We start from the raw sequence: 20,466 nt of genomic DNA, 5'->3' as shown, positions 1-20,466 counted from the left end.
CTTCTGGGTCCAAAAAAAACAAGATTGCAACAACCATAATGCCCAGCTCAAGGCTTTAAAATTCACAAACCAATTAGTGATGTAGCTACATACATTATTTTTACAGTCTATGGTTGCGACATCTCTGGCTTTAGAGTTACAGTTTCAAGAGATGTTTTCAATTATTTCCTTGTGTTCCCTGATTTCCCCGATACACTGGTTTAAAAATGTGTATGCTGATGCATATGGAAGGACCAATGCCCAAAGCAACTGCTTGCCAGTTTCAATTCGGGCCGGAGCCTTTTGGGTGGAATGCCAGATTTCCCAGGCATCATCTTTGAGCAAGGCATCATGGAAGCTTCCCAATGTTTTGGAATAATACTTCTACAATTGCGCCAGACTCCAACATCTTAAGGGACAAGGGGACCTTCAGTTTTCACCTGAGCTGTGCCAGGCTGATATTTGAGTACAGCCTTGGGATTCTCCCAGTGGCAGATCTATTGCTATGTTATTGTTCTAGCCCCGGAGAAGGTGGGCCTCTAACTCAAGGCAACCTTAAGCCTCTATTATTTTACCAGAAACAGCACCTCATAAAAGACATCAAGGGGGGAAACATGTCTGGATATTGCTGTACTTAGTGCTTTAAGAAGAAAAAAGAGGCTGTCTGAGTCCTGGAGGCATTTTTTTCATACAAGTACCTTCATGCAAAGAGAGCCATGCCTTGACAACATATGTCTTCAGTCTGCCAAACTGTATGCTATATTAAGAGCCATTCATTACGAAGAAGAAACAAAAATCAGTGACCCACTTCACATGAATACAAAACCAAATGCCTGACTTCATTTCACATATTCAAAACCATTAACCAATTAAAAAAAAATATTAACACACACACACACACACACACACACACACACACACATACATATATATATATATATACATATATATATGTAGTTGTATTGATGAATAAGAATAAAACAAATAGTTTAATTAAAACTACAACAGAGAAAAACCTACTCAGTAACTCTCTTCCAGTTTTTAATAAAGGGCAGAAGCTTCTTGAATTCTAGCGAATCATGTTAAGAAATTCACCCTCATCTAAGAGTACTGGGGCTGGCAGGGTGGAAGAGCACGACCGTTGCCTCTCCAGGGATTGCATGAACCTTGCTCATGCATATCTGCCTGGTCTATCATTTTCCCATCCACTGCTCAACCCACTTTTATTTTTCTCCTCTTTGGTTGTGTCTCTGGAGCTCCAATAAGTTTTGCAGATTTCTTCTAATAAATGAAGAGAAAAGTAATGGTTGAATGCATCAAGACTATTGCTAAAGCTTTTATGGACAGTATGGTTAGATACGTGTCCACAGACTACAAGCCAAGTGAGCTGCGCAGACACACACTGCTTCATCTGCCCACTGTTTGTAGAGAAAAATGGCCACAACCCAACACTCCAGAAACAGCAGTTTCACCGTTTTGGCAGGTTCAGTAGGAAGAAGCCACATGTGAGCCACCACCAGAGCGGAAAAGTGTTCTACTTGATTTACAAATCTAGTGCACTGCTGTCACAGTACTTTACTCAAATTATTCACCAGACCTGGAGCACTTAACCACTGGGTGTTGTCCCTTCAATTTACTACAGGAGTTCTGCTCTGGGATTAAAATGCAGATTATAAATGCACAAGGATACTCATCCTAAGGTTATATTTTTTACCAATGCAGACTGTACTCTGAACAAGGGCTCATCAAAATCGTATCATATACTTCCTGCCCTACACTAAGCTATAAAATGACAGACAATTGCTTTTTAGTTGTGACCTAGCTCTTTAGCTGTGGCACTGTAGCTTGCTCTATTGTTTGGTTGATTGATTGGTCTACAAATTGTCCCTCAATTTGGTGGCCTAAAGGCTCAAATAGGCTTGGAGATCAAGAGCTGGGTATGTGAAGGTGTGTGTTTGTGTCCCATGCCAACTGGATTTAAGGGGAACTGACAATGGAAATGTCAGTAAAATATCACAAAAAGTTGCAAAACTTCCGAATGGATTTACGGACTTGCCCAGTATTGAGGAAAAAATGGCAATAAGCCAAAGGACAGCTAATTAACTGTTCATGCCATTTGGCAATAGGGGTAACACATGGATGCACTCAAAATCCAAGGTTGCAGCTATTGTATATTTGCACTTGTTAAAGTGATACTTTACCGATTGTCAACCAGCACCCAGATCTCCCTAATCAAATCTGTCGGAGGATGCATTTTTATTCTGTGAATTGTCACTGGCTCTGTTGGTTAATTGCGCTTCCTCACTTTTGTATGCCTGCTGCCACCACAGACACAAATGTAGACACTGTCACTCTCAAACTCAGACAAAACTCAGATCAAACAAGAAAACTAAGCAGCGCTGATCAAATATGAAATAAGGTTCAGTTACTGCAATGCCTATTTCTTACATAAAATGTTTTCAGAAACATATTTTAGCTTACCATTTAACTGCAATACAAGATTGTTTGTTACTAGCTGGCCACCATAATGATTTTTGGACAATCAACTCGCAACACGTCACCCACCAGCAGGAGTAGGTTTTCTTCATTTTGAGCAAAAGCAAATGCCACAACCTTTTTTTCATTGTTATCTCTGGTTGTTCCTTCTATCTATTGGAGTATATACAACTAGTTCAAGTTTGCAAACTACTAACTGTATCGCTCTGACATTGTCATGTTGTCTCATTAACTGCTGCATGTGGCAAATGGTGATTCAGTTTGATTATCAAGCGATGTGTTTTGAGCAATCCAAGTGGAAGTGGATTATAGTGGGTAATGCTACAGAAGTGGCTGAGAGATTTCTATGTACATTTAGATACATGTTTTGGCTGTGAAACTAGCTCACAATATCCATGTATTGTAACTGCTGTGAATCCCAATGGACTCCAGCTGCCATCCTTTGTGAAGCAGCAAACTACCAACTTTTTTAGTGCCACCTTTTAAGCCTACAGGGGGTGAGAGTATTCCTCTCAAAACACAGGTGTTTGGTAGAATATCCCCTTAGGGAATTTGTAAGGTTCAGTAGAGACCAGCATTGCAATTGTGAAGGCTCGCCTTTCCAGCTGAGTTAGCATAAGAAGTAACAATTGCCAGTACGTTGATGTTACACTGGAGCAGCAGAAAAATGAAGCTTGCTTACTTTGCATTCAAGTTCATGTAACTGAAATGCAACTGATCCACTTTTTGTCTCTATTTTGTCAGGCACATCCTCTCATACACACACACATAGAGAGGGTAACAGTACAATATGTAATTAAGGCTGAACCACATTGTACCAATGAGCTACACACTGGTAATTAAATCTAATCTGTGTGTCTTCCCTGGTGCAGACGTGTGTGTCTTTGCATGGGTGTGTGTATGAGTGTGTGTTTAATGTCACAAGGTCAGAGAAGTGTAATGCCACACTCCCGTCCAGTTAATTAATTCAAATGTCCACCCTTAATTAATTTCACACAGAGGATTGTGACCGTTCCCCTGGAAACAACCTGTGAATACATAATACCGGCAGGGACGAGGTGTGAGCCAGGGTGTGTAAAAATGCACTGTCAATGTCAGTTTGGTGTATTTTTACATGTAAGTGAGAGTGTGTTTTTAGCAACAACATAATTCATCAGTTTCATGCATTTAAATAAAAAAATTTATATGTTTCTTCAATGCATAAGGGGTTTATTTCTGTATTAATGTGTGTATTAAAAAAAGGACAGAATTCACTGTATGTGTGCAGTACAAGGAGTGGGTGCATCTTGTCATGTCAATTGTGTGTGTAGGCAGACATTTGTCTATAAATATGTCTGTAACTATGTGAAAAATGGGTATTAATAGAATAAGCTCTTACAGGTATTATATTGATTTACATATTACTTTGTACTGTCATCCAGAGCTGTGTCTGTATAAGTGTATGTCTGTGAAACGGACAGGACAGTAAGAGGGATATACGCAAATGAGAGGTTACGCTAGACCGGCTTTGGTCATACAACACTTTTTCTAAAGCGTATCTTCAATTATGCTGGGATTCATGTTATGGTTATAAGCCAAAGTAGTAAACATGAATCCCTTTCTGTTAGAGCATACATTCTACACACTTAATTTGACACAGTGATTACACTGAACAAATGCTTTAACGCACTTCACCATAGCTCTGGCTGTGGAATGAAACATCTCTGTCTTGACTGTCCCTTTACCTAATATAGGCCCTCATTTTCCCACTGATGCTATTACTGAAACTAGCTGTGGGCTAAAAGATAAATTTGTCTGTACAAAGCTATCTGCTCGCCTGATCATTATGCCAATTACTGCACAGAAACCAGGATTTGGGGGGGTGTTCAAACTTGAATATACAGAGGAGACTCAGCCCTGCACGCTTTAAAGTGAAGCATCACAATCCTTTTTGCTTTAAATGGTGGCTGTCATATTAATGCTGAAGCCAGCTTTGCTACAGAAGAATAGCGCAAACACGGTGCTATTTAGAGCTAAAAGTATAGGGTAACTTTGGGTTAAGGTAATAAAGTCTAAAATAAAACTGCACTCAAGCAGAAACCCAGCCAACTATCAACGACCCTGAGTGTGTGTAGTTCACTAAATCAAATGTTAAATGGAGTGTTGGCACACAGCTGATGGCCTTGTGCTCAATGGTTACTACTGTCTTTATGCCAGCAATGCAGCATTTATGGATGTGGAGGGATATATACTGCCTAGAGCCAGGATTAGTTACGGATAAGGTAAGGTTTTCAAGAACAGGTACTGCTTTTTCTAAAAACTAGTTTATTAAAGAAGACATATCGTTTCATGGGCTTCCCTCGCGGGGTGGTGTAAGCACGGAGGAGAAAAATGTTTGAAAAATAAATGATTACACATTTTATTTCTTTTAGTACAGATTTAAAAAAAAAGAAGCTGAATAACATAAAGCAAAGAAACTTTACTTTACAAGTGTTAAGTAATGAATTATGTACCAGTATTTTCTTTCAGATGAAATTCGTCCTGACAGCTTCTGTGGTTGAGAAAATAGCTCAAGTGTAACATATTACCTCCTGTTAAAAAGGAGTACAGTGCACTATTTTGGAGAAACTTCGAAGAAAAGTTACATCACATGGGTTGATGGGGTTTAATCTATTCTAAGGTTGTCCACCCAAGAATATACAGAAAACGGAGGTAGGACCAAGCCATTGTTTAGCAAATCATGAGTGTGTCTGAAGTCTTTGCACTCAAGTCCCAAATCATGTCCCAAGTCAAGACAGGCAAGTCCTGAGTCAAGTTCCAGATCAAGACAGACAAGTCCCACGTCCTAAACTTTCAAGTCCTAAAGAAGACATATTGCTCTTTACTATTATGTCATTGTAAGAAACAATAAATAATACAGCAAATTTACAAAAAAAGACTGCTTTTTAAAAATGTGTATACATTTAATAACCATTTGAAACCTGGATCGACATCAGTTTTCCTTTTGCTGCATTCAGACGTCTTTCAAGCATATAAACCTTTGAAACCTGCAAAAAAGGGTTGATTTCTTTAGAAAAATGATAGAAAAAAGGTAGTGAGCAACTTGGCAAGGCATGTCCTAAAAACTGCAAGAAATAAGTAAAGGGGGAAATAAAATAACCTGAAATTTTGCTTAAAATAAAGACAGAATGTTGAGAAAACTATAAAGATAATTTAATACATTTAAATACAAGTTATTTCATTTGATTTAAATTTTAAAACTTTACATGGTTATTTTCCTGTTTGTTTGTTTGTTGTTTCCCTTATTTTTCTTCTCCTTTTTTATTATAAGGTAATTTACTTTTTACTTTTTAGTTCTTTTTTGGGCTATTTCTTAAGTTGCTCATTGTTGTCTTCCCATATTTTCAAGCCACTTTGCTCAGGTTTAGGGTTGAAACCACTTGGCTGGTGTTGTTTCTTATCTGTCTGTAACTTTTAACCCACATGTTCTCAATACTGCATTTTGCTTTTTGTTGACTAACACTTACATTTGTTTGCAAACAATATTAGTTTGGGTGTCATTTTTTTTCCTAATTGGTGCTCAGGAATGCAACATTAGTTCATTATGGTTCTCACTTGCAACTTGACTGGATACTGTCAGATAGCAAGCAAGCAAGGCAAGGCAAATTTATTTAAAGAGCACATTTCATACCCAAGGGCAACCAAAGGTGCTTTACAGATTAGTCGAGTCAAAGTTCATCATAGACCAGTCTCAAAGCATGCCTCAAATGGCTGTGCAAATAGTGATTTCAATTTCAATTTGATCTATAAAGTACAATATCACAAATCACAATTAGCCTCGAGGGCTTTACGGCATAAGCCATCCCTTTGTCCTTGGACCCTCACAGCAGATAAGGAAAAACTCACCCTATTCTACTAGCGTTATTATTTGTTGATTCAGGAGAGGAGGTGAAAAAGAACAGAGTCGTGACACTTTATAATAATAACATTATTTTTAATCTTTGGCCTTGGGCTTGGAAGGTCTCAATTATTTTCAAGTCAAAAGTCCAGGTGAAGTCATGAGTCACTGGCATTTAAGTCCAAATTGAGTTGCAAGTCTTTTTTTGATTTTGTCAAGTCGAGTCTAAAGTCATCACATTTGTGACTTGGACTCAAGTCCATACTTTTTGACAGAGACATACTCAGCAGCATAGTTGGTCTGTGACTGTACTTTTAGTTTGGTGCCTGAAACTCTCAAAGGCAGAGATGCAATTTGGCTTCACAAGGAAGCAGCAATATCCATTTTAGTGACAGAATTATCAAAAGTCTTACATTTAACACAGTGCTGCATGATGTGCCCTTTTTCCCCAGTCAAGTTTTGTGATGAGGGGATTTGTTGTGGCTTTTTGGATGACGTGACCTCCGAGACAGCAGCTGGAGGGAGGGATGGAATGATCTTTTGGAACAAGGGATTAATATTCTCATTCATTTTGTCTTGTTTCCTATCTCCCTTCCAGGGCCAGTGTGACTTTCATTCTCCTGACATTCTGAAAAATGTTGTTAAATGTTAATGGAGACTATTTTTACATGGGTCACGACCATGTCTGGAACACACACCCACATGTCCGGACACTCCAAAACTGGACGCACAGTAATTTTGGACATTTGCCCACGCAGACAGACAAATATGCAGTGGTCGCACACTCATGCAGGTACACACCCACATGCTCAACTACCCACCATTCTCGAGCTTAATCTTTAATAAAAAAAAAAAAAAATATGACTGTATTTTTTCCTCTGGAAAAATGATCAAATAACCAGCTCTTCCCCTGGCCCTGCTCATCTCTGCAAACCTCTCTCAGTCAAACTTTTCTTTCTTCTTTTTTTCTATTACCTTCAATTTAACTTCACTGGCAGCGGTGACTTCTTATTTGATATCTTGTTTAATGTTGTGGGGGACAAGGAAAAAGCGTCATCTGACAAGCCCTCTGCATGTGTCTGCTTGGTGGAGCTCTCATCTTCTGACGTCGACACTTATTATCATCGACAGCGTGTCTAAGTCATTCCTTTCCGCGGGCTGAAGGCTGGAGAAATTCTCATGTAGTGAGCACCACCCACCAAAGGTGACATGCTGTTTAAATCAATACACTTTACATTAGCTGGACGCGGATGTGCCACACATTGAATGTTCTTTTATGGTAGACTGGTGAGTTACACTTTCTGAGCAATAGGGTAGGGGAATAATAAAATATAGTGAAAGAAAGCAGCAGCTCAAATTATCTTAAAGCACTGTAAGCTGGTGAATAGAAGCTGGGTGAGCATGTAAAAAGTCAAGGGTAACTTTCTGAAAAAGAAGAACAAAAAAGAGACGACTGGAGGAAAAATCAACAGTTGCAGCTATGTCACATTATAGCTCACAAAGGACTAAGCCATTACTAATTATTTGGTGTCAGCAATATGTGGATAACCTGTGACATTTATGTGTTTTTAAAGTGCTATAATGGATTGTTGTACAATGAGCATATATTCCCCACAGCCTATAACCAATGGAACATAATGTCATATTAAACTGAAAAAAAAAGCTTCAAGAGGTTAAAACTCAGTGTTTGAAAGCTTGAAATTAAAAGAAATTTTTATTGTGTTTCCCTAATAAATATTCTAAGTTTTTGTTAGTTTTGTTTTTCAGATTTGAAACCTTATAAATGGTGATGTAAAAACTGCATATGTTTGGAAAAAAAGAAGTTTTGAAATGTGTAAAAAAAAAAAAAAACAGGTCTCTGAAAGATCTCTGAAAGTGGCTGCTGTAAACTCTAAAAGAGCAGTCTGCAAGTTGAGTGCAAATTTACATTTGCAAATTTTTAAAATTAAAAACTGCACTGTCAAAACTCAAGTTTCGATGTTGCTAAACTTTTCTTTCTTGTCATTTTACGAATGGACGCACAGCAGTCTGCTCACCATTTGCAATGTATCAACCATGGATAACAAACTAAATACAATAGCTGACCAGTGACAAATGTGAAACTATAAACAGTGTAAAAAAGAGTTCTGTAGTTGTGGTGAAGGAAAACTCAAATACAAAACAATATTTGCCGATTTTATTATTTTTTTTCTTGAGCCTACCAAAACATTAAATCTTCGAAACTTACTTTCAATCGGCAGACCCTTTAAAAAATAAATTTCAACTGGAGTTTTAACCTTAACATCCCTTTTTTCAGTTTTGAAATATGACATTAAATTTATCCCATAGAAATTCACTGCATTACATCAGATCTATTTGTATTAAGTGTAGTCTTAGAGAAATCTGTGGCAGAGTACAACTAACTAACGCAGGCAAATGATGTTCACAAGAGATGCAAAAGAAAAACATCAAGGCATGCTGTGAAATGTGTTACTGTGACTTTGCCAGCCTTGTTTTGATCAGACTTCATTGGCATTATTACCCCGATCAAGTGCTGCCAAACGCACCAAGCAGCATTTCTCTTTATACATCTCAATAAAGCAGTGTCTTCATTTGTGTACGATAATTCACTACACAAACTGATACACACAATATGTAATATCAATTAAACTGCATCCAAGTCCATCACCACTAGAGACTCTTCATGTGGCAAATCACACCCGCAGAGGGTGACATGTGATTCCAATCAAACGCTTCCAGCGATTGGACCTCCTGTTGACAGTATGTCCCAAAAATAGCTTGGAATTTCTTTACATGAAAGGTATCGCCTTCACAAAGATGAGAAAGTGCCGTGGACATAAAAACATGCCACTCTACCCGAGACACATCCCACAAACAAAAGAAAATAACATAAAAAAAAATATATTCTGAGAAGAAACCCACCAGCATCACGCACCCCAGGTGACACACAATTAAAATCAAGTGTGCTTGACAGTTGGACTTTGAGGCATCCTTTTCTTTATCACAAACAAAAGGCCTGAGTGGAGAGTCAAACAAACAAAAATTATCTGCTATTCTTCTTGAGAGAAAGTCGCAGTCGCAAAGCCACCCCGGGTAACATGCTATTATAGTAAAACAAAAGCACACTGTAACAGTTACTTGCCACAGCGCAACAGTTCCACAGCAATAGCCCTGGAATTATAGCCTATACCAAGGTCTGCATCCGTTCAGTTACATTTACCCCGGATTGTTTACAATGCTGCAAAGTCAAAATCAATAGGGCCTGCCAAGACGGGAACAGCCTAATGTTCCATTAGAACTCTCTGCTATTCAATTACAGCTCCAGAGTTGGAGAAGTTTCAGCTAGCTCAGGTCCCCAGAGGAGAAACACAGAGAAAGTATGAGGCAGACAGAGAAAGCAATAAATCTAAAACTGACAAACAGCAAAAATAAAGTTATGGCATCCTCCCACCTGCACCCACCCCCCTGTATTTTTCCGTCTTTAAGCTGCGGTATGGATGAGAGTTCTTCAATTATTGTTGCCTTTCACTTTTTCATTGCATCTCCTACATCCGCTATTGCGTTTCAATCTCACTCTTTTTTGCAGTTTTAATTATTCTTTTGCGGGGCTTCACAACCTAAGACATGTCTTATTTTATACATCAACTCTCTCCCTTTACATGCATACATTTACCCCATCTCCTCTGTGTGTGCCACTGATTTTATTTTCTCTCCCCAGGAAGTGAAACCCTTATCCAGGCAGTCTACTGCACATAACTAGGCCTGTCTCCAGGGAGCCAGTATCACTACAGGGGTGAGAGAGAAAGACGGAACAAAAACAACGCAGAATAAAGGCAATACAGAGTGTGAGAAAAAAAATGTCATAGACAGGGGGTAGAGGAAGAAAAGGCCTAATAAAAGGGAAAAAAGCCACATAAAAAGAAAAGTCAAATCAAAAAAGATGGAGAGAGACAGCAAGAGAGCGGAATAAATGAAGTTTTCTTTGCGCCTCCTGCTGTGGTGATAGGTCGTCATGGGGTCCCTATGGGGACAATTACAGGGCCTAGTGGCAAGAGTCAGTGTTTGTGTGTGTGTGTGTGTCACTAAAGACAGCCCTTTGTGGGAAAAGAGCAGCAAGGGCGAGACACAGAAAAAACATTGCATTCATAGTGTGCTTAAAAAAAAAAAAAAAAAACATAGTTTGAAATACCCTACAAAAACTACTGCTCTGAAGATAATCCCAGTCTTTTACAGTGGAATCATGTTCCAAGTAAATGCATACTTTTACATACGGTACATATACTATATAAACCCCTTATATATACCGACTACAAAAATCTAGAATTATCGCCTTGCAGTTGTATGCCTCTGCAAACCAGTCAAGCTGCAGTTACAGTTTACATCCGTGTTTGTTAAGACTCATATGTAGCCATGACAGCTGATGCTGCATGATGCTGCAAACATGCTACAATTTCATATACATCTTCAACCCCGCAGTACAGCAGATCTATACAAACACCACAGTTTTAAGGTGGACACCCAAAATTAGTATTACCAGTTTAGTATCCAACCAAATGTCTCCCCTTGAGTTCCTGTTGAGTCCAAGTGGAGGTTTGTGCCAAATTTGAGGAAATTCCCTAAAGGTGTTTTTACGATATTACATTCAAAAGAACGAAATGAACACAAGGTCACGGTGACCTTTGACCACTAAAGGCTTATCAGTTTTTAAGAACTGTCTTGTCGCATTCAGGATAAAGGGACAGATGAACTTGACCAATGACCATCACAATCTAATAAGTTTATCCTTCAGTCCTACTGGCCATTTGTGCCAAATTGAAGAATTTTCCTTAAGGCATTCCTGAGATATTGTGTTAACAAGTATGAATCAGACGCAAGGCCACAATAACCTTTTTACCAAAAGCTAATCAGTTTTTCCTTGAGTCATAGTGAATGTTTGCATCAAATTTTAAAAATTTTTCCTCAAGGCCGTCTTGGGGTATTGTGTTAGATTCCTACATTTCACACCCTTCTTGACAGGTCGCAGACGTACAGATGCAACGAACGAAGAAAACACATTGCCCGTGGCCAAGGTCGCTGCTGCATGGACGTATAAAAAAAACAAACAAAAAAATCTACCTACAGTTTGGGATCCCAAAAATGCCCAGCTTATTTTTAATATTTGGCAGATTTGTTGTGTTGTCTTTCTGCCAAAGGAAAATGTCCTCCTAAGAAAACAACAGCATCAGTCATTTTGGCAAGTGCCCCTGAATGACATATGTTTACATTCAAGTCACTAAGCCTTTTAGCGGGCTTATGAGTTATGACAGGATCAAAAGAGGAAGTCAGGGAATGTTGTCACACAATGAAAAAAGTCCACACAGGAGGTCAGGATGAATGGATGGGTCAACATCTATTCATCCTGACTTTAATACGGAAGATCGTTTCTCATTTTCAACCATCAGTCTTTGTCTTAATCAAAGCACGATAACAACCAACCCCTAACCTTAAACATATTTATTACTGTAAACATGATGAACTGAACTAAGTAGTAATAATTACCTAAAGATGATATCTGTAAGGTCTATCAGTAAAGCATCTTTCACCCAGCCTTTTATGCCTACAGCCACACCTTTGTTGTTGATCCGTCCACACTGTGTACCCTGGATTTTCCATAGTGAATGTGACTGATCTTGTCCAGTGCCACACGAATTGTCAGAACGCATGTAGTGTGCTGTGTATGGTATCCTCCAAGCACTGGCTTGTGATGTTTCCTCCAGGGCTGGCAGAGATTTTTGGCTTGGCTTTACTCTGTGACCACACAGTCATAGCTCCAGGTCCTGTATCTATCAAAGCCTCCCTGGTGCCTCCAAATGCCTGCTGAGTACTTTGCTGTGCTTCTCCACTACCTTCCTGTCCCTGCCCAGTGGCTAGCAGTAGTTCCTTGCCATATCATATATGTTGCCTCGCCGCCAAGAGCACAAGCTATACTCCTGCTTGCTACCTGTTATGTGTTTGTTTGATGCTTGCCTGAAAAATGTCACTTTCTATCTTTTGCTGATGTCCTGCCTGTTGACTGATTTTGTTCTTGCTCATCTGACTCAGATCTGCTTCCTATTTTTGACACAATAAGTCCAAATCAAATGATCAAATAAATATTCTGTGGTGTTTTCTCCTTTTTTTCTCTCTCTTTGTTTTTAAATAGCATGTGTCAGGTACACTGGGATGTGTGGAGATTGTTCCAGTTCCTGGATATTTAACAAACTGCTGCATCTGCTGTGTTTGTCTACACTGGGAGGCTATTTATCTGTCACCCGTGCCTCCTGAAAAATTAAGAGAAATCTGTGTTGATTATGAATCGCAAGCAGCAGAGTACATGCATTCACAGATACTACGCATTGAATACAAATAAAATAAAAAATAAAAAATCAGAGCACATTTTTAGAACTTGTTTCAAAAACAAATCCAAACAGTTGTGTGGTAAGGTTTACTAGCAAATGTTGATGTAATTGACCTCACTTGCACACTTCACAGTAATATCTATATACCTGCAAGGCAGGTGAAGGTAAACAAAACAAAACAAGGCCATAATTAAACCATATGACCCATCCAGCAGATAAGGTAATTAAGGCCACCACGAAAAAAGAGAAACAAACTGACTAGAAGAACATAAAAATGCCCATATTGGCAGGGCACACTGGGGTGTTAAACCTGTCAGTTTTTCTATATCTTTGCTTTTCATCCCTCTTGTTTTCCTTCGTTTCTCTTTTCGCTCTCACTTATCAGGTATTCAGACCTTTTCTCCACCTTTTTCAGGTCTGTTTGCCTCCCTCTGATACTTTTATTTCCTTCTGCCCTCCTTCGCTTTTCTTTTTTCCTTCCCTTCGTCTCCACAGTAATCTTCCTCTCTCCTGCACCCTGTCTTTTTGCCTCCCACCCAGCCAATCTAATTTCTCAGTGTGTCGTTGTTGTTGTTAGTGTGTGGTTTGTGTGCAGAGTTCTGTATTTAGCTCTCTCTGGGAGTCACAATGTTCCATTTACCTCTACCACAATGTACTGCTGGGGGATGGCCCCGATTATGCAAAATGTGAACGTGTATGTATGTGATATTTTTGAATAAGGCATAATACAGCTGCGTGGGAGGGATGTCATCTTCATCTTCTCCTCCGCTCTCCTACATCTCAATTTTTTTTTTCTCAAAATTTTGATTAAAGAGAGCTTAAATCTTTTTTTGCACCCTGATGTTTGTGATTTTTAAAGTGCACTCTTGCTACTGGTGACAGCAACCCATCATCCCAAATAAGCAGGTTTATGGCAAGGACCCTGGTCAGGTAGGTAAACCAATCTAACTCATGCTCAGCGCCCTTTCCATCTGCATAGCAATGTTTACCGCCTTTTGGAAATCTTAACAGCTTTCAATCATAGTAAGCAGCATGGAACTGAGGAAAGCTCCATTGCAGGTGGGATCTTTTCAGATAGCAGGAAATAGCAAATGTCCACCACTACTCTTTCCCATCCTACTCAGATTTTTCCACTCATTATACATCACTGTCATGGATGGGTTTACATTTGAGTTAGTTTAAAGCGCCTGGTATGTCTCATTCAAGCGCTCAAGGGTGCCTTGTGTGAAGGAATCAGACCCAGAGGTCACTGATCAAGCGTATTTGATGCCCTGGGAATGAGAACAGGCTGATAGGAGATTTTAGAAGCTGCATATAATGTTAGGTAGCCCCGTTTGATACTCACCTGCATGGGGGGACAGTCCCATAAGGCCCCATAAAAAAGCGTTTCATCCCCCTTGTTGTGCCTCAGTTTGACCAGTAAGTGAAGTGCAAACTGCTGTGCATGTCTGAACTGATGCCTCAAATGTGTATCAACATAATGTGCATTTCCTCTTCTCTCTATTCATTCTGATAGTCTGTCCCTTGTTGCTTCTTGCTGTTGTAGATTTCTCTTCCTCTTGCAATGTTCTGTCACCATCACTCTCCATGCTGAAGTACTCTTATCTTCTCCAGTTACCTAGGCCCAAGATTTCGTTTTTAGATTGGTGAGTATGTTTGAGTCTCTTTTTTTTCAGCTCTGTCTTGGCTAATGACATGGTATCATTTCAATGGGTTCTTGGTGTATGTGTGTGTGTGTGTGTGTGTGTGTGTGTGTGTGTGTGTGTGTGTGTGTGTGTGTGTGTGTGTGTGTGTGTGTGTGCGCATGTGTGTGACTTCATGCAGCTAGGTTTCTGGTTAAACTGTAAGTCTTTAACAACCACAGTCCAGGACACTTTGCCGCAAGCTCTTGGAAGCAACATGCAGTTTTTTTTAATCATATGTCCCTATTTCTGTTTGTTTTTTTCCTATGAACATCACTAATACTTGTAGATCTTGTTACTGTAAGCACAACAAGCACATGCGTCATTTAAAAACAGGACAGGGTTTGAGGATAAATTCAAGCCAAAACCAAAGGCATAAATATGTCTTCTTTGCATTGATCTTGATTGGCATTCAGTAGCTTTGCAACCAGTTTCGTGGTCAACTAAGCCAAGGCAGAATTAAGAGGTGCTATGTATGACATTCAGAGTTTGGGCCAGGATTGCCCGCACATTGCTCTCATCTCTGAAAACAGTGCTTGCAGTATAAACAACGACAACAAAGCAGAGCTAACAGTGAGAACCAGAGAGTTGGCGTTATCCACCACAAGGCTGTCTCGCCACTGTGGGTTGGACAACATTATTAGCAGTAACTGCCATATATGCGGACTGCAGAGCAGCTTTCAGCTAGCTGGTGGAACATGAAGGGAGGGACTCACATGCACTAACATGCATGTTTGGATTACAACACATACAGAGCGAGTGGGACTTTATTATCTTCTCACAAAGGAATTACGGCATTATATTTTTACATTGTAATTATTTTTTCGCTGCTATGTTAATGTTCAAAATGTCATGGGGCTCAGCAAACTCTCCTTTTGTGTGTGTGTCCCTGTGCTCCCTCTTTAAATCCAGAGGCTTTCGCAGGTCCATGAATGCAGTGCAGGCAGAATTCTTCATGAACTACTTTTTCCTCTACAGCAGTTTGTATAGTTGGACACAAGGGGGTTGAGTAGATCCAATCAGTGCTGATCTGATCAGATTAGCTTGATGGACGTAAGAAGCAGCTAATGCAGATGCTAGTAAATGCAGACTTCTAGACCAAAGGCAATAAATGGTTATGTTTCACTTTCAGTCTAACTGGTGTTCTGCTGCTCTGTGCCCAGAGACGGCTATGCCCTGTGGTCTGAGAGTGTGCTACAATGAATCTCCAAATGGTTCACATATTCCAACAGCACTTCAAAAAACCAGTCCAGCTCCAAAAATACAAAAACAACACGTGGTGGCAGACTTTGCTGAGAAACTTTAAGGAGCATAAAATATGGAAAAGGGTGCTTCACTCAAGCAGCCATCCAGGAGCATGAGACACTGGCCCTGATCATGACTAACTGCAGCTGTAACTTTGGCCAGGTGCAGAGTTATTGCTCTGTGCTCCCCATGTTCCTGTGAGAGCCCTCGCTGTGCTTAGGTTGGTGTTCTAAATTGTGATAAATAAAATTACGTCTTGTCCACTAGGTAGCACAGACATTTGTATTTGAGTGAATCAACCCAGCTCTGACTGATTTTCCATTACACATCCCTACTTTTTCTACATCATCCTCTTGCACCATTTCCTTTGTTCCCCCCTCATCCACTGTATGGCTCTGTCTTTTGTCGCTCCATCTCTCTACAGTATGTCTACTCACAAAATAAGCTGTAGACTGCTGTGTCCTCGAGGAGTTCAGTGGATACTTCTGATTCTGCATGCTCCCACCCCAATTCAACCACACTTCACAGTAAAAGCGCAGCAACTGTCAATATCAAAATAAGAGCACGCCTGCTGTTTAGAAAATGTGAGGGCGACCTGCTGTTTGCTTTCATGTAAGAAGATACTCTCTGCCTCTCACACACACTCAAATACACTCATGCATGCACATATACAAATATGCACTGGCTGCCAAACAGGCACAAAACATTAATATATGCTCAAAATAAAGTTAAAAAAAAGTTTCGAGAGACTAAAATATCAATTGATACTCAGACAGGAGCATACAATCCTCACGTACATTATTGCACACAGTCATAAACACAATGGTTGACAATCACACACTTGCTAAATACACACATACAGTACACAAAGATAGGCAGGCACACATAAGCAAACTGTTATCATACAATGTAAAAGCACATGAGTGCAGTAGTTTCTCACCATTTTGTGTGTCACTGTCTCATTTCTTTATTTTTCTTGTATTGGCTCTAACATTTAGTTCAAACATTACTATTACTGCTATCAAGAACACAGGTTTTATTAATCACAGCTTAATTAGAAAAATGATTTATGGTTGATCTTAATTGATACTCACTTCTATCTTATATTTAATAGGCTTTGGCTATTTTAAGTTGTTTGAAGCAATGGTTTCATTCTGTCAGTTTGCTTTTTCAGATGAGCTGGGAAGAGACAATTCACATGACAAAAACCAAAACTTCTGAAGACAGCTCTCAGTGATCAGATCTGATGCACATTCACACAACCCAGCTGCTTTGTCATTTTCTCAGTTAAATAATTCAAGGTTCAAAGTCAGGCAGTACCATATAATTCACTGTAATCGGAGAAGAAATTCACTGTGATGCAACTGATTCATGTTTAATCATGCTGATTTGAGTGTGATTCTGCATTTATGTCCCCCTGGAAATACCTGTAAAGTGATGGGCACCTCCTTCATGGGAATACCATTAAAGTCCACTTTCAGATGATGGATAGTAAGATGGAAACAAGGGTATTGACTCCAATTTCACTGACATGAAAATATCTTTCAATCACTGTAACCTGTTATTGCAGGATAGATTAGGGCTGCACAATTAATCGAATATTAATCACAATTTCACTTCCCACAATTAAATGAACATGGTGGACTGCAATGCTGATGTTTAAAATGCGTGCTCTGGTTATGGAACAATCTTCTGCATATCAAATCAAGCACTTCAAAGAGCCAACCTCTGCAGCAAGTGAAAAACATTACTGAATGTCACCACGGCAGACAGGCAAAATGAAAATCCTCTGTTCATCAACAATCATCACTCATTGTTTGCAAATATTTCAGATTTAGGAGAACAACACACATAAATGTAACATTTCAATAAAATTATAGTGTACCTAATATCATTTAATATTTAGAAAAAAAATGAGATCCCATTATTGATCAAAACAATCATGATTATAATTTTTGCTAGAATTGTGAAGCCCTCAGATAGATTCAAATTCATTTATTAGTTTAGTTTTAAGGATAGAAGGTGTCATATGCTGCTCAGACTGTTCTAGCCTTTGAGAATAGTTTGTGATTTTGGGTTGCGTAAATGAAACTAACTTGGCTTTTAGGTTGAAATTGACATTTTATTATTACAACAGTATAACATTTGCAGTATGCATGACATCTGCAAATGTATGAACTATAAATTTGGCAAAGTCTAAAGTCATGGCGGTGTAAGGGCTCATCTATTCTTAATGTTAGATTTTTGTCCCACACAGAACCGTTATTTACTTATGATACTTATGATTTGTGAGGCTGTTTACAGGAACTTGACTCATACATCCTTGGAGACAAATGCACAAAATGTGGCAAAAGTAAACCAAACAGTGGGTGGAAATAATAAAGCAGCAACAGCTGAAAAAGTGAAAACCTGATTTATGATACACTTGAAAAACAGAAAGAGCTGAGCTATAGTATTACTCTAAATAGGTTGTCTTGATAGCTCTCAGGGTTATCATGCTATACACTTGCAACATTTTGCTGAAAATGTATGCTGAAAACCAACATCTAAGCCTTTTTCATTGCTTTGCACTGTCCAGTAAAGAAGAAATACTTGATAGTGACATCTTAGACATCTGAGTTTGAAGCACTTATCTATTCCACTCATAAGCGTGTCTAAACAGGTGTTTGCGATCATCCTCTCCCCTCTTCCATCTCTTCCCCAATTACTTGTTTCTCCTCATCAGCCTTCACTCATTCTACATCTCTTGTTTCACTTCATCTCCTCATCGTCATTCATCATTGCTCATCATCTCTCTCCATTCGTATCCTTAATTCTCTCATATCATTTATATCCACCATCCTTTCTTTCTCCTGGTTTGTCTTAATCTTCACAAGCCTCATGTCCTTCTATGCTTGAGTATGTTCTTCCATCCTCTGAAACATGCCCATGTAGATACAAGTACATCCTTACCCTATGTTAGGCATTATGTAAAATACTGGTCTACCGCACATTCATTTATTTGTGGCTACCTGCTATGTTTGAAACATCTGCCGCTACTTATAGATTTTCTATTCTTTGAGCTGAACTGTTCTGAACCAATGAAGTGTTGGAGTATAAATATCATTTTCCACCACGGTGGAATATAGAGCAGAAGAACACCAGGCGCAGTTTAAGTGAAAGTAGCCGTTAATTGCTGGGTCTAAAAGTTTGCTTTCACTTGCTTCTGCAGCAGCTGCTCCTCTCATCCATCTGTCAGCTCTGACTAGATTGACAGATGAACTACCCCTCCCCACTACTCAAACTTCTCAAACTACTTCTGAGGGAAAAAAGGACTCATGATGAGTTCTGCCTGTGCTTCTCAACCCCGCACAAAAATGCCAGAATTTGGAGAGGGGACACAGAATGATAAAAAGGTACACACACAAAATAAAAAGGGAATTTTCCTGATAGTGTAGTGAAAGTATATTGCATACTATGTCACTACTAACTTCAACGCATGACTTTTCATGTCATTGGCACATGATTGACATGACTTCTGTTGTGAAATGATTGAAATCTACTCAAAGAAAGAACATTAAGCTCACAGCAACAATATGGTATGTTTTAAGTTTAAAGCTGTGGGTAATGCTTTTGTGCACTTCTTACTGAATTAATCTGCTGTGAAAAACACAAACATCAGTGTAAATGGTGTTTTGGGTCTCTCTATGTGCCTCATAAAAACATAAAGTGCAAGAGGAAGAACGTGCTATTAAGTAAACTATCTAAACAGCATCGCCCAAAAGGCAGAGACTTTTCCAAGCAATGTCAGATTTAGAATTAGACGCGTTTATCTTCACTTTTTTCTTTGTTTTAGAGTAATGAAAAAATAAACCACGCCTGTTTTACGAGTTTAACACCTTCCATAAATTCGCTGTCTGTCTATATCTTTTTTCCTGCTCTATCACACCATTCATCTCTTGCTGTGCAATTGAAATTCCACTCCCCACCTCCATACACACACACACACAGACACACATACAGTGTGTGAGAGCATGATATTAGTACAGTCAATTCCCTCCTGCTTACTGCTTATACATATGAACACACACATGCACATGCTCGGGTGCACAACCACACAGAGTCACAAGGATTGTCCTATATAGAGTGACATAGTGTCTATGCTGCCTCAGCTGACAGGATCGATGATGCTTCTGTGTGATGAATGGAGATATGGAAGCGTGCTGGATCATTTGCAGCGTTATAATGTGTCACATACATGAAAAATAGACCCTGAATGATGGGGACGTCATCTGATTTCTGCTCATTATAAGGATTGGAACATAAGGGCGTGCACACACATACACAAACACATGCACACACACACACATGCACACACAACTTAATAGAAGACATGCAATACACAATATAACATATCCTGAGATATAATTATGACAGCAGTTGAACCTGAAGGATGACTATAATTTTGTCAAAAAACACATATCAAACGCACAAACTCACAGTGAATAGTCACATAATGCATGGGCTTTTGTTCTATATTTCAGTTGTACACACACGCTGATCATCTTACCCTGCGAGACTGGATCTCTTTGACATATAGAGGCAATAAGAATTCGGACACTCCCTCCAATCTGACACCTTCCTTGGTCACCCGCAGATTCCCCATTCCATCCTAAAAAGGCAGAGCCACATACAGACAAAGAGACAGAGAGAACATTTGCGGTTATTCAGAGAATAAATCATAGGTCGAGTGAAAGCAATTATTTTGATCATGAATAGTTTTGTCATTTCCACAGTCAGAGAACGCACTGATTTGCTTTGCTCATCTAGC

The 20,466-nt window shown here is 39.3% G+C and overlaps 1 protein-coding gene across 2 annotated transcripts in view; it reads right to left on the bottom strand.

Annotated features, from left to right (window-relative positions):
• Positions 1-20,466, bottom strand: part of sgcz (sarcoglycan zeta) — a 407,248-nt gene that overhangs the window by 116,608 nt on the left and 270,174 nt on the right. For both annotated transcript variants that reach the window (XM_042485586.2, XM_042485585.2), the window contains exon 3: positions 20,206-20,307. In XM_042485586.2, the coding sequence (XP_042341520.1) occupies positions 20,206-20,307 (102 nt within the window). The remainder of the gene's footprint in view (positions 1-20,205; positions 20,308-20,466) is intronic.

The sequence above is a fragment of the Plectropomus leopardus genome, chromosome 3 (genome assembly GCF_026936395.1).
Source record: "Plectropomus leopardus strain MGB_pleo_1.0 chromosome 3, ASM2693639v1, whole genome shotgun sequence".
Lineage (NCBI taxonomy): Eukaryota > Metazoa > Chordata > Actinopteri > Perciformes > Serranidae > Plectropomus > Plectropomus leopardus.
This window is presented reverse-complemented; position numbering and strand designations above follow the sequence as displayed.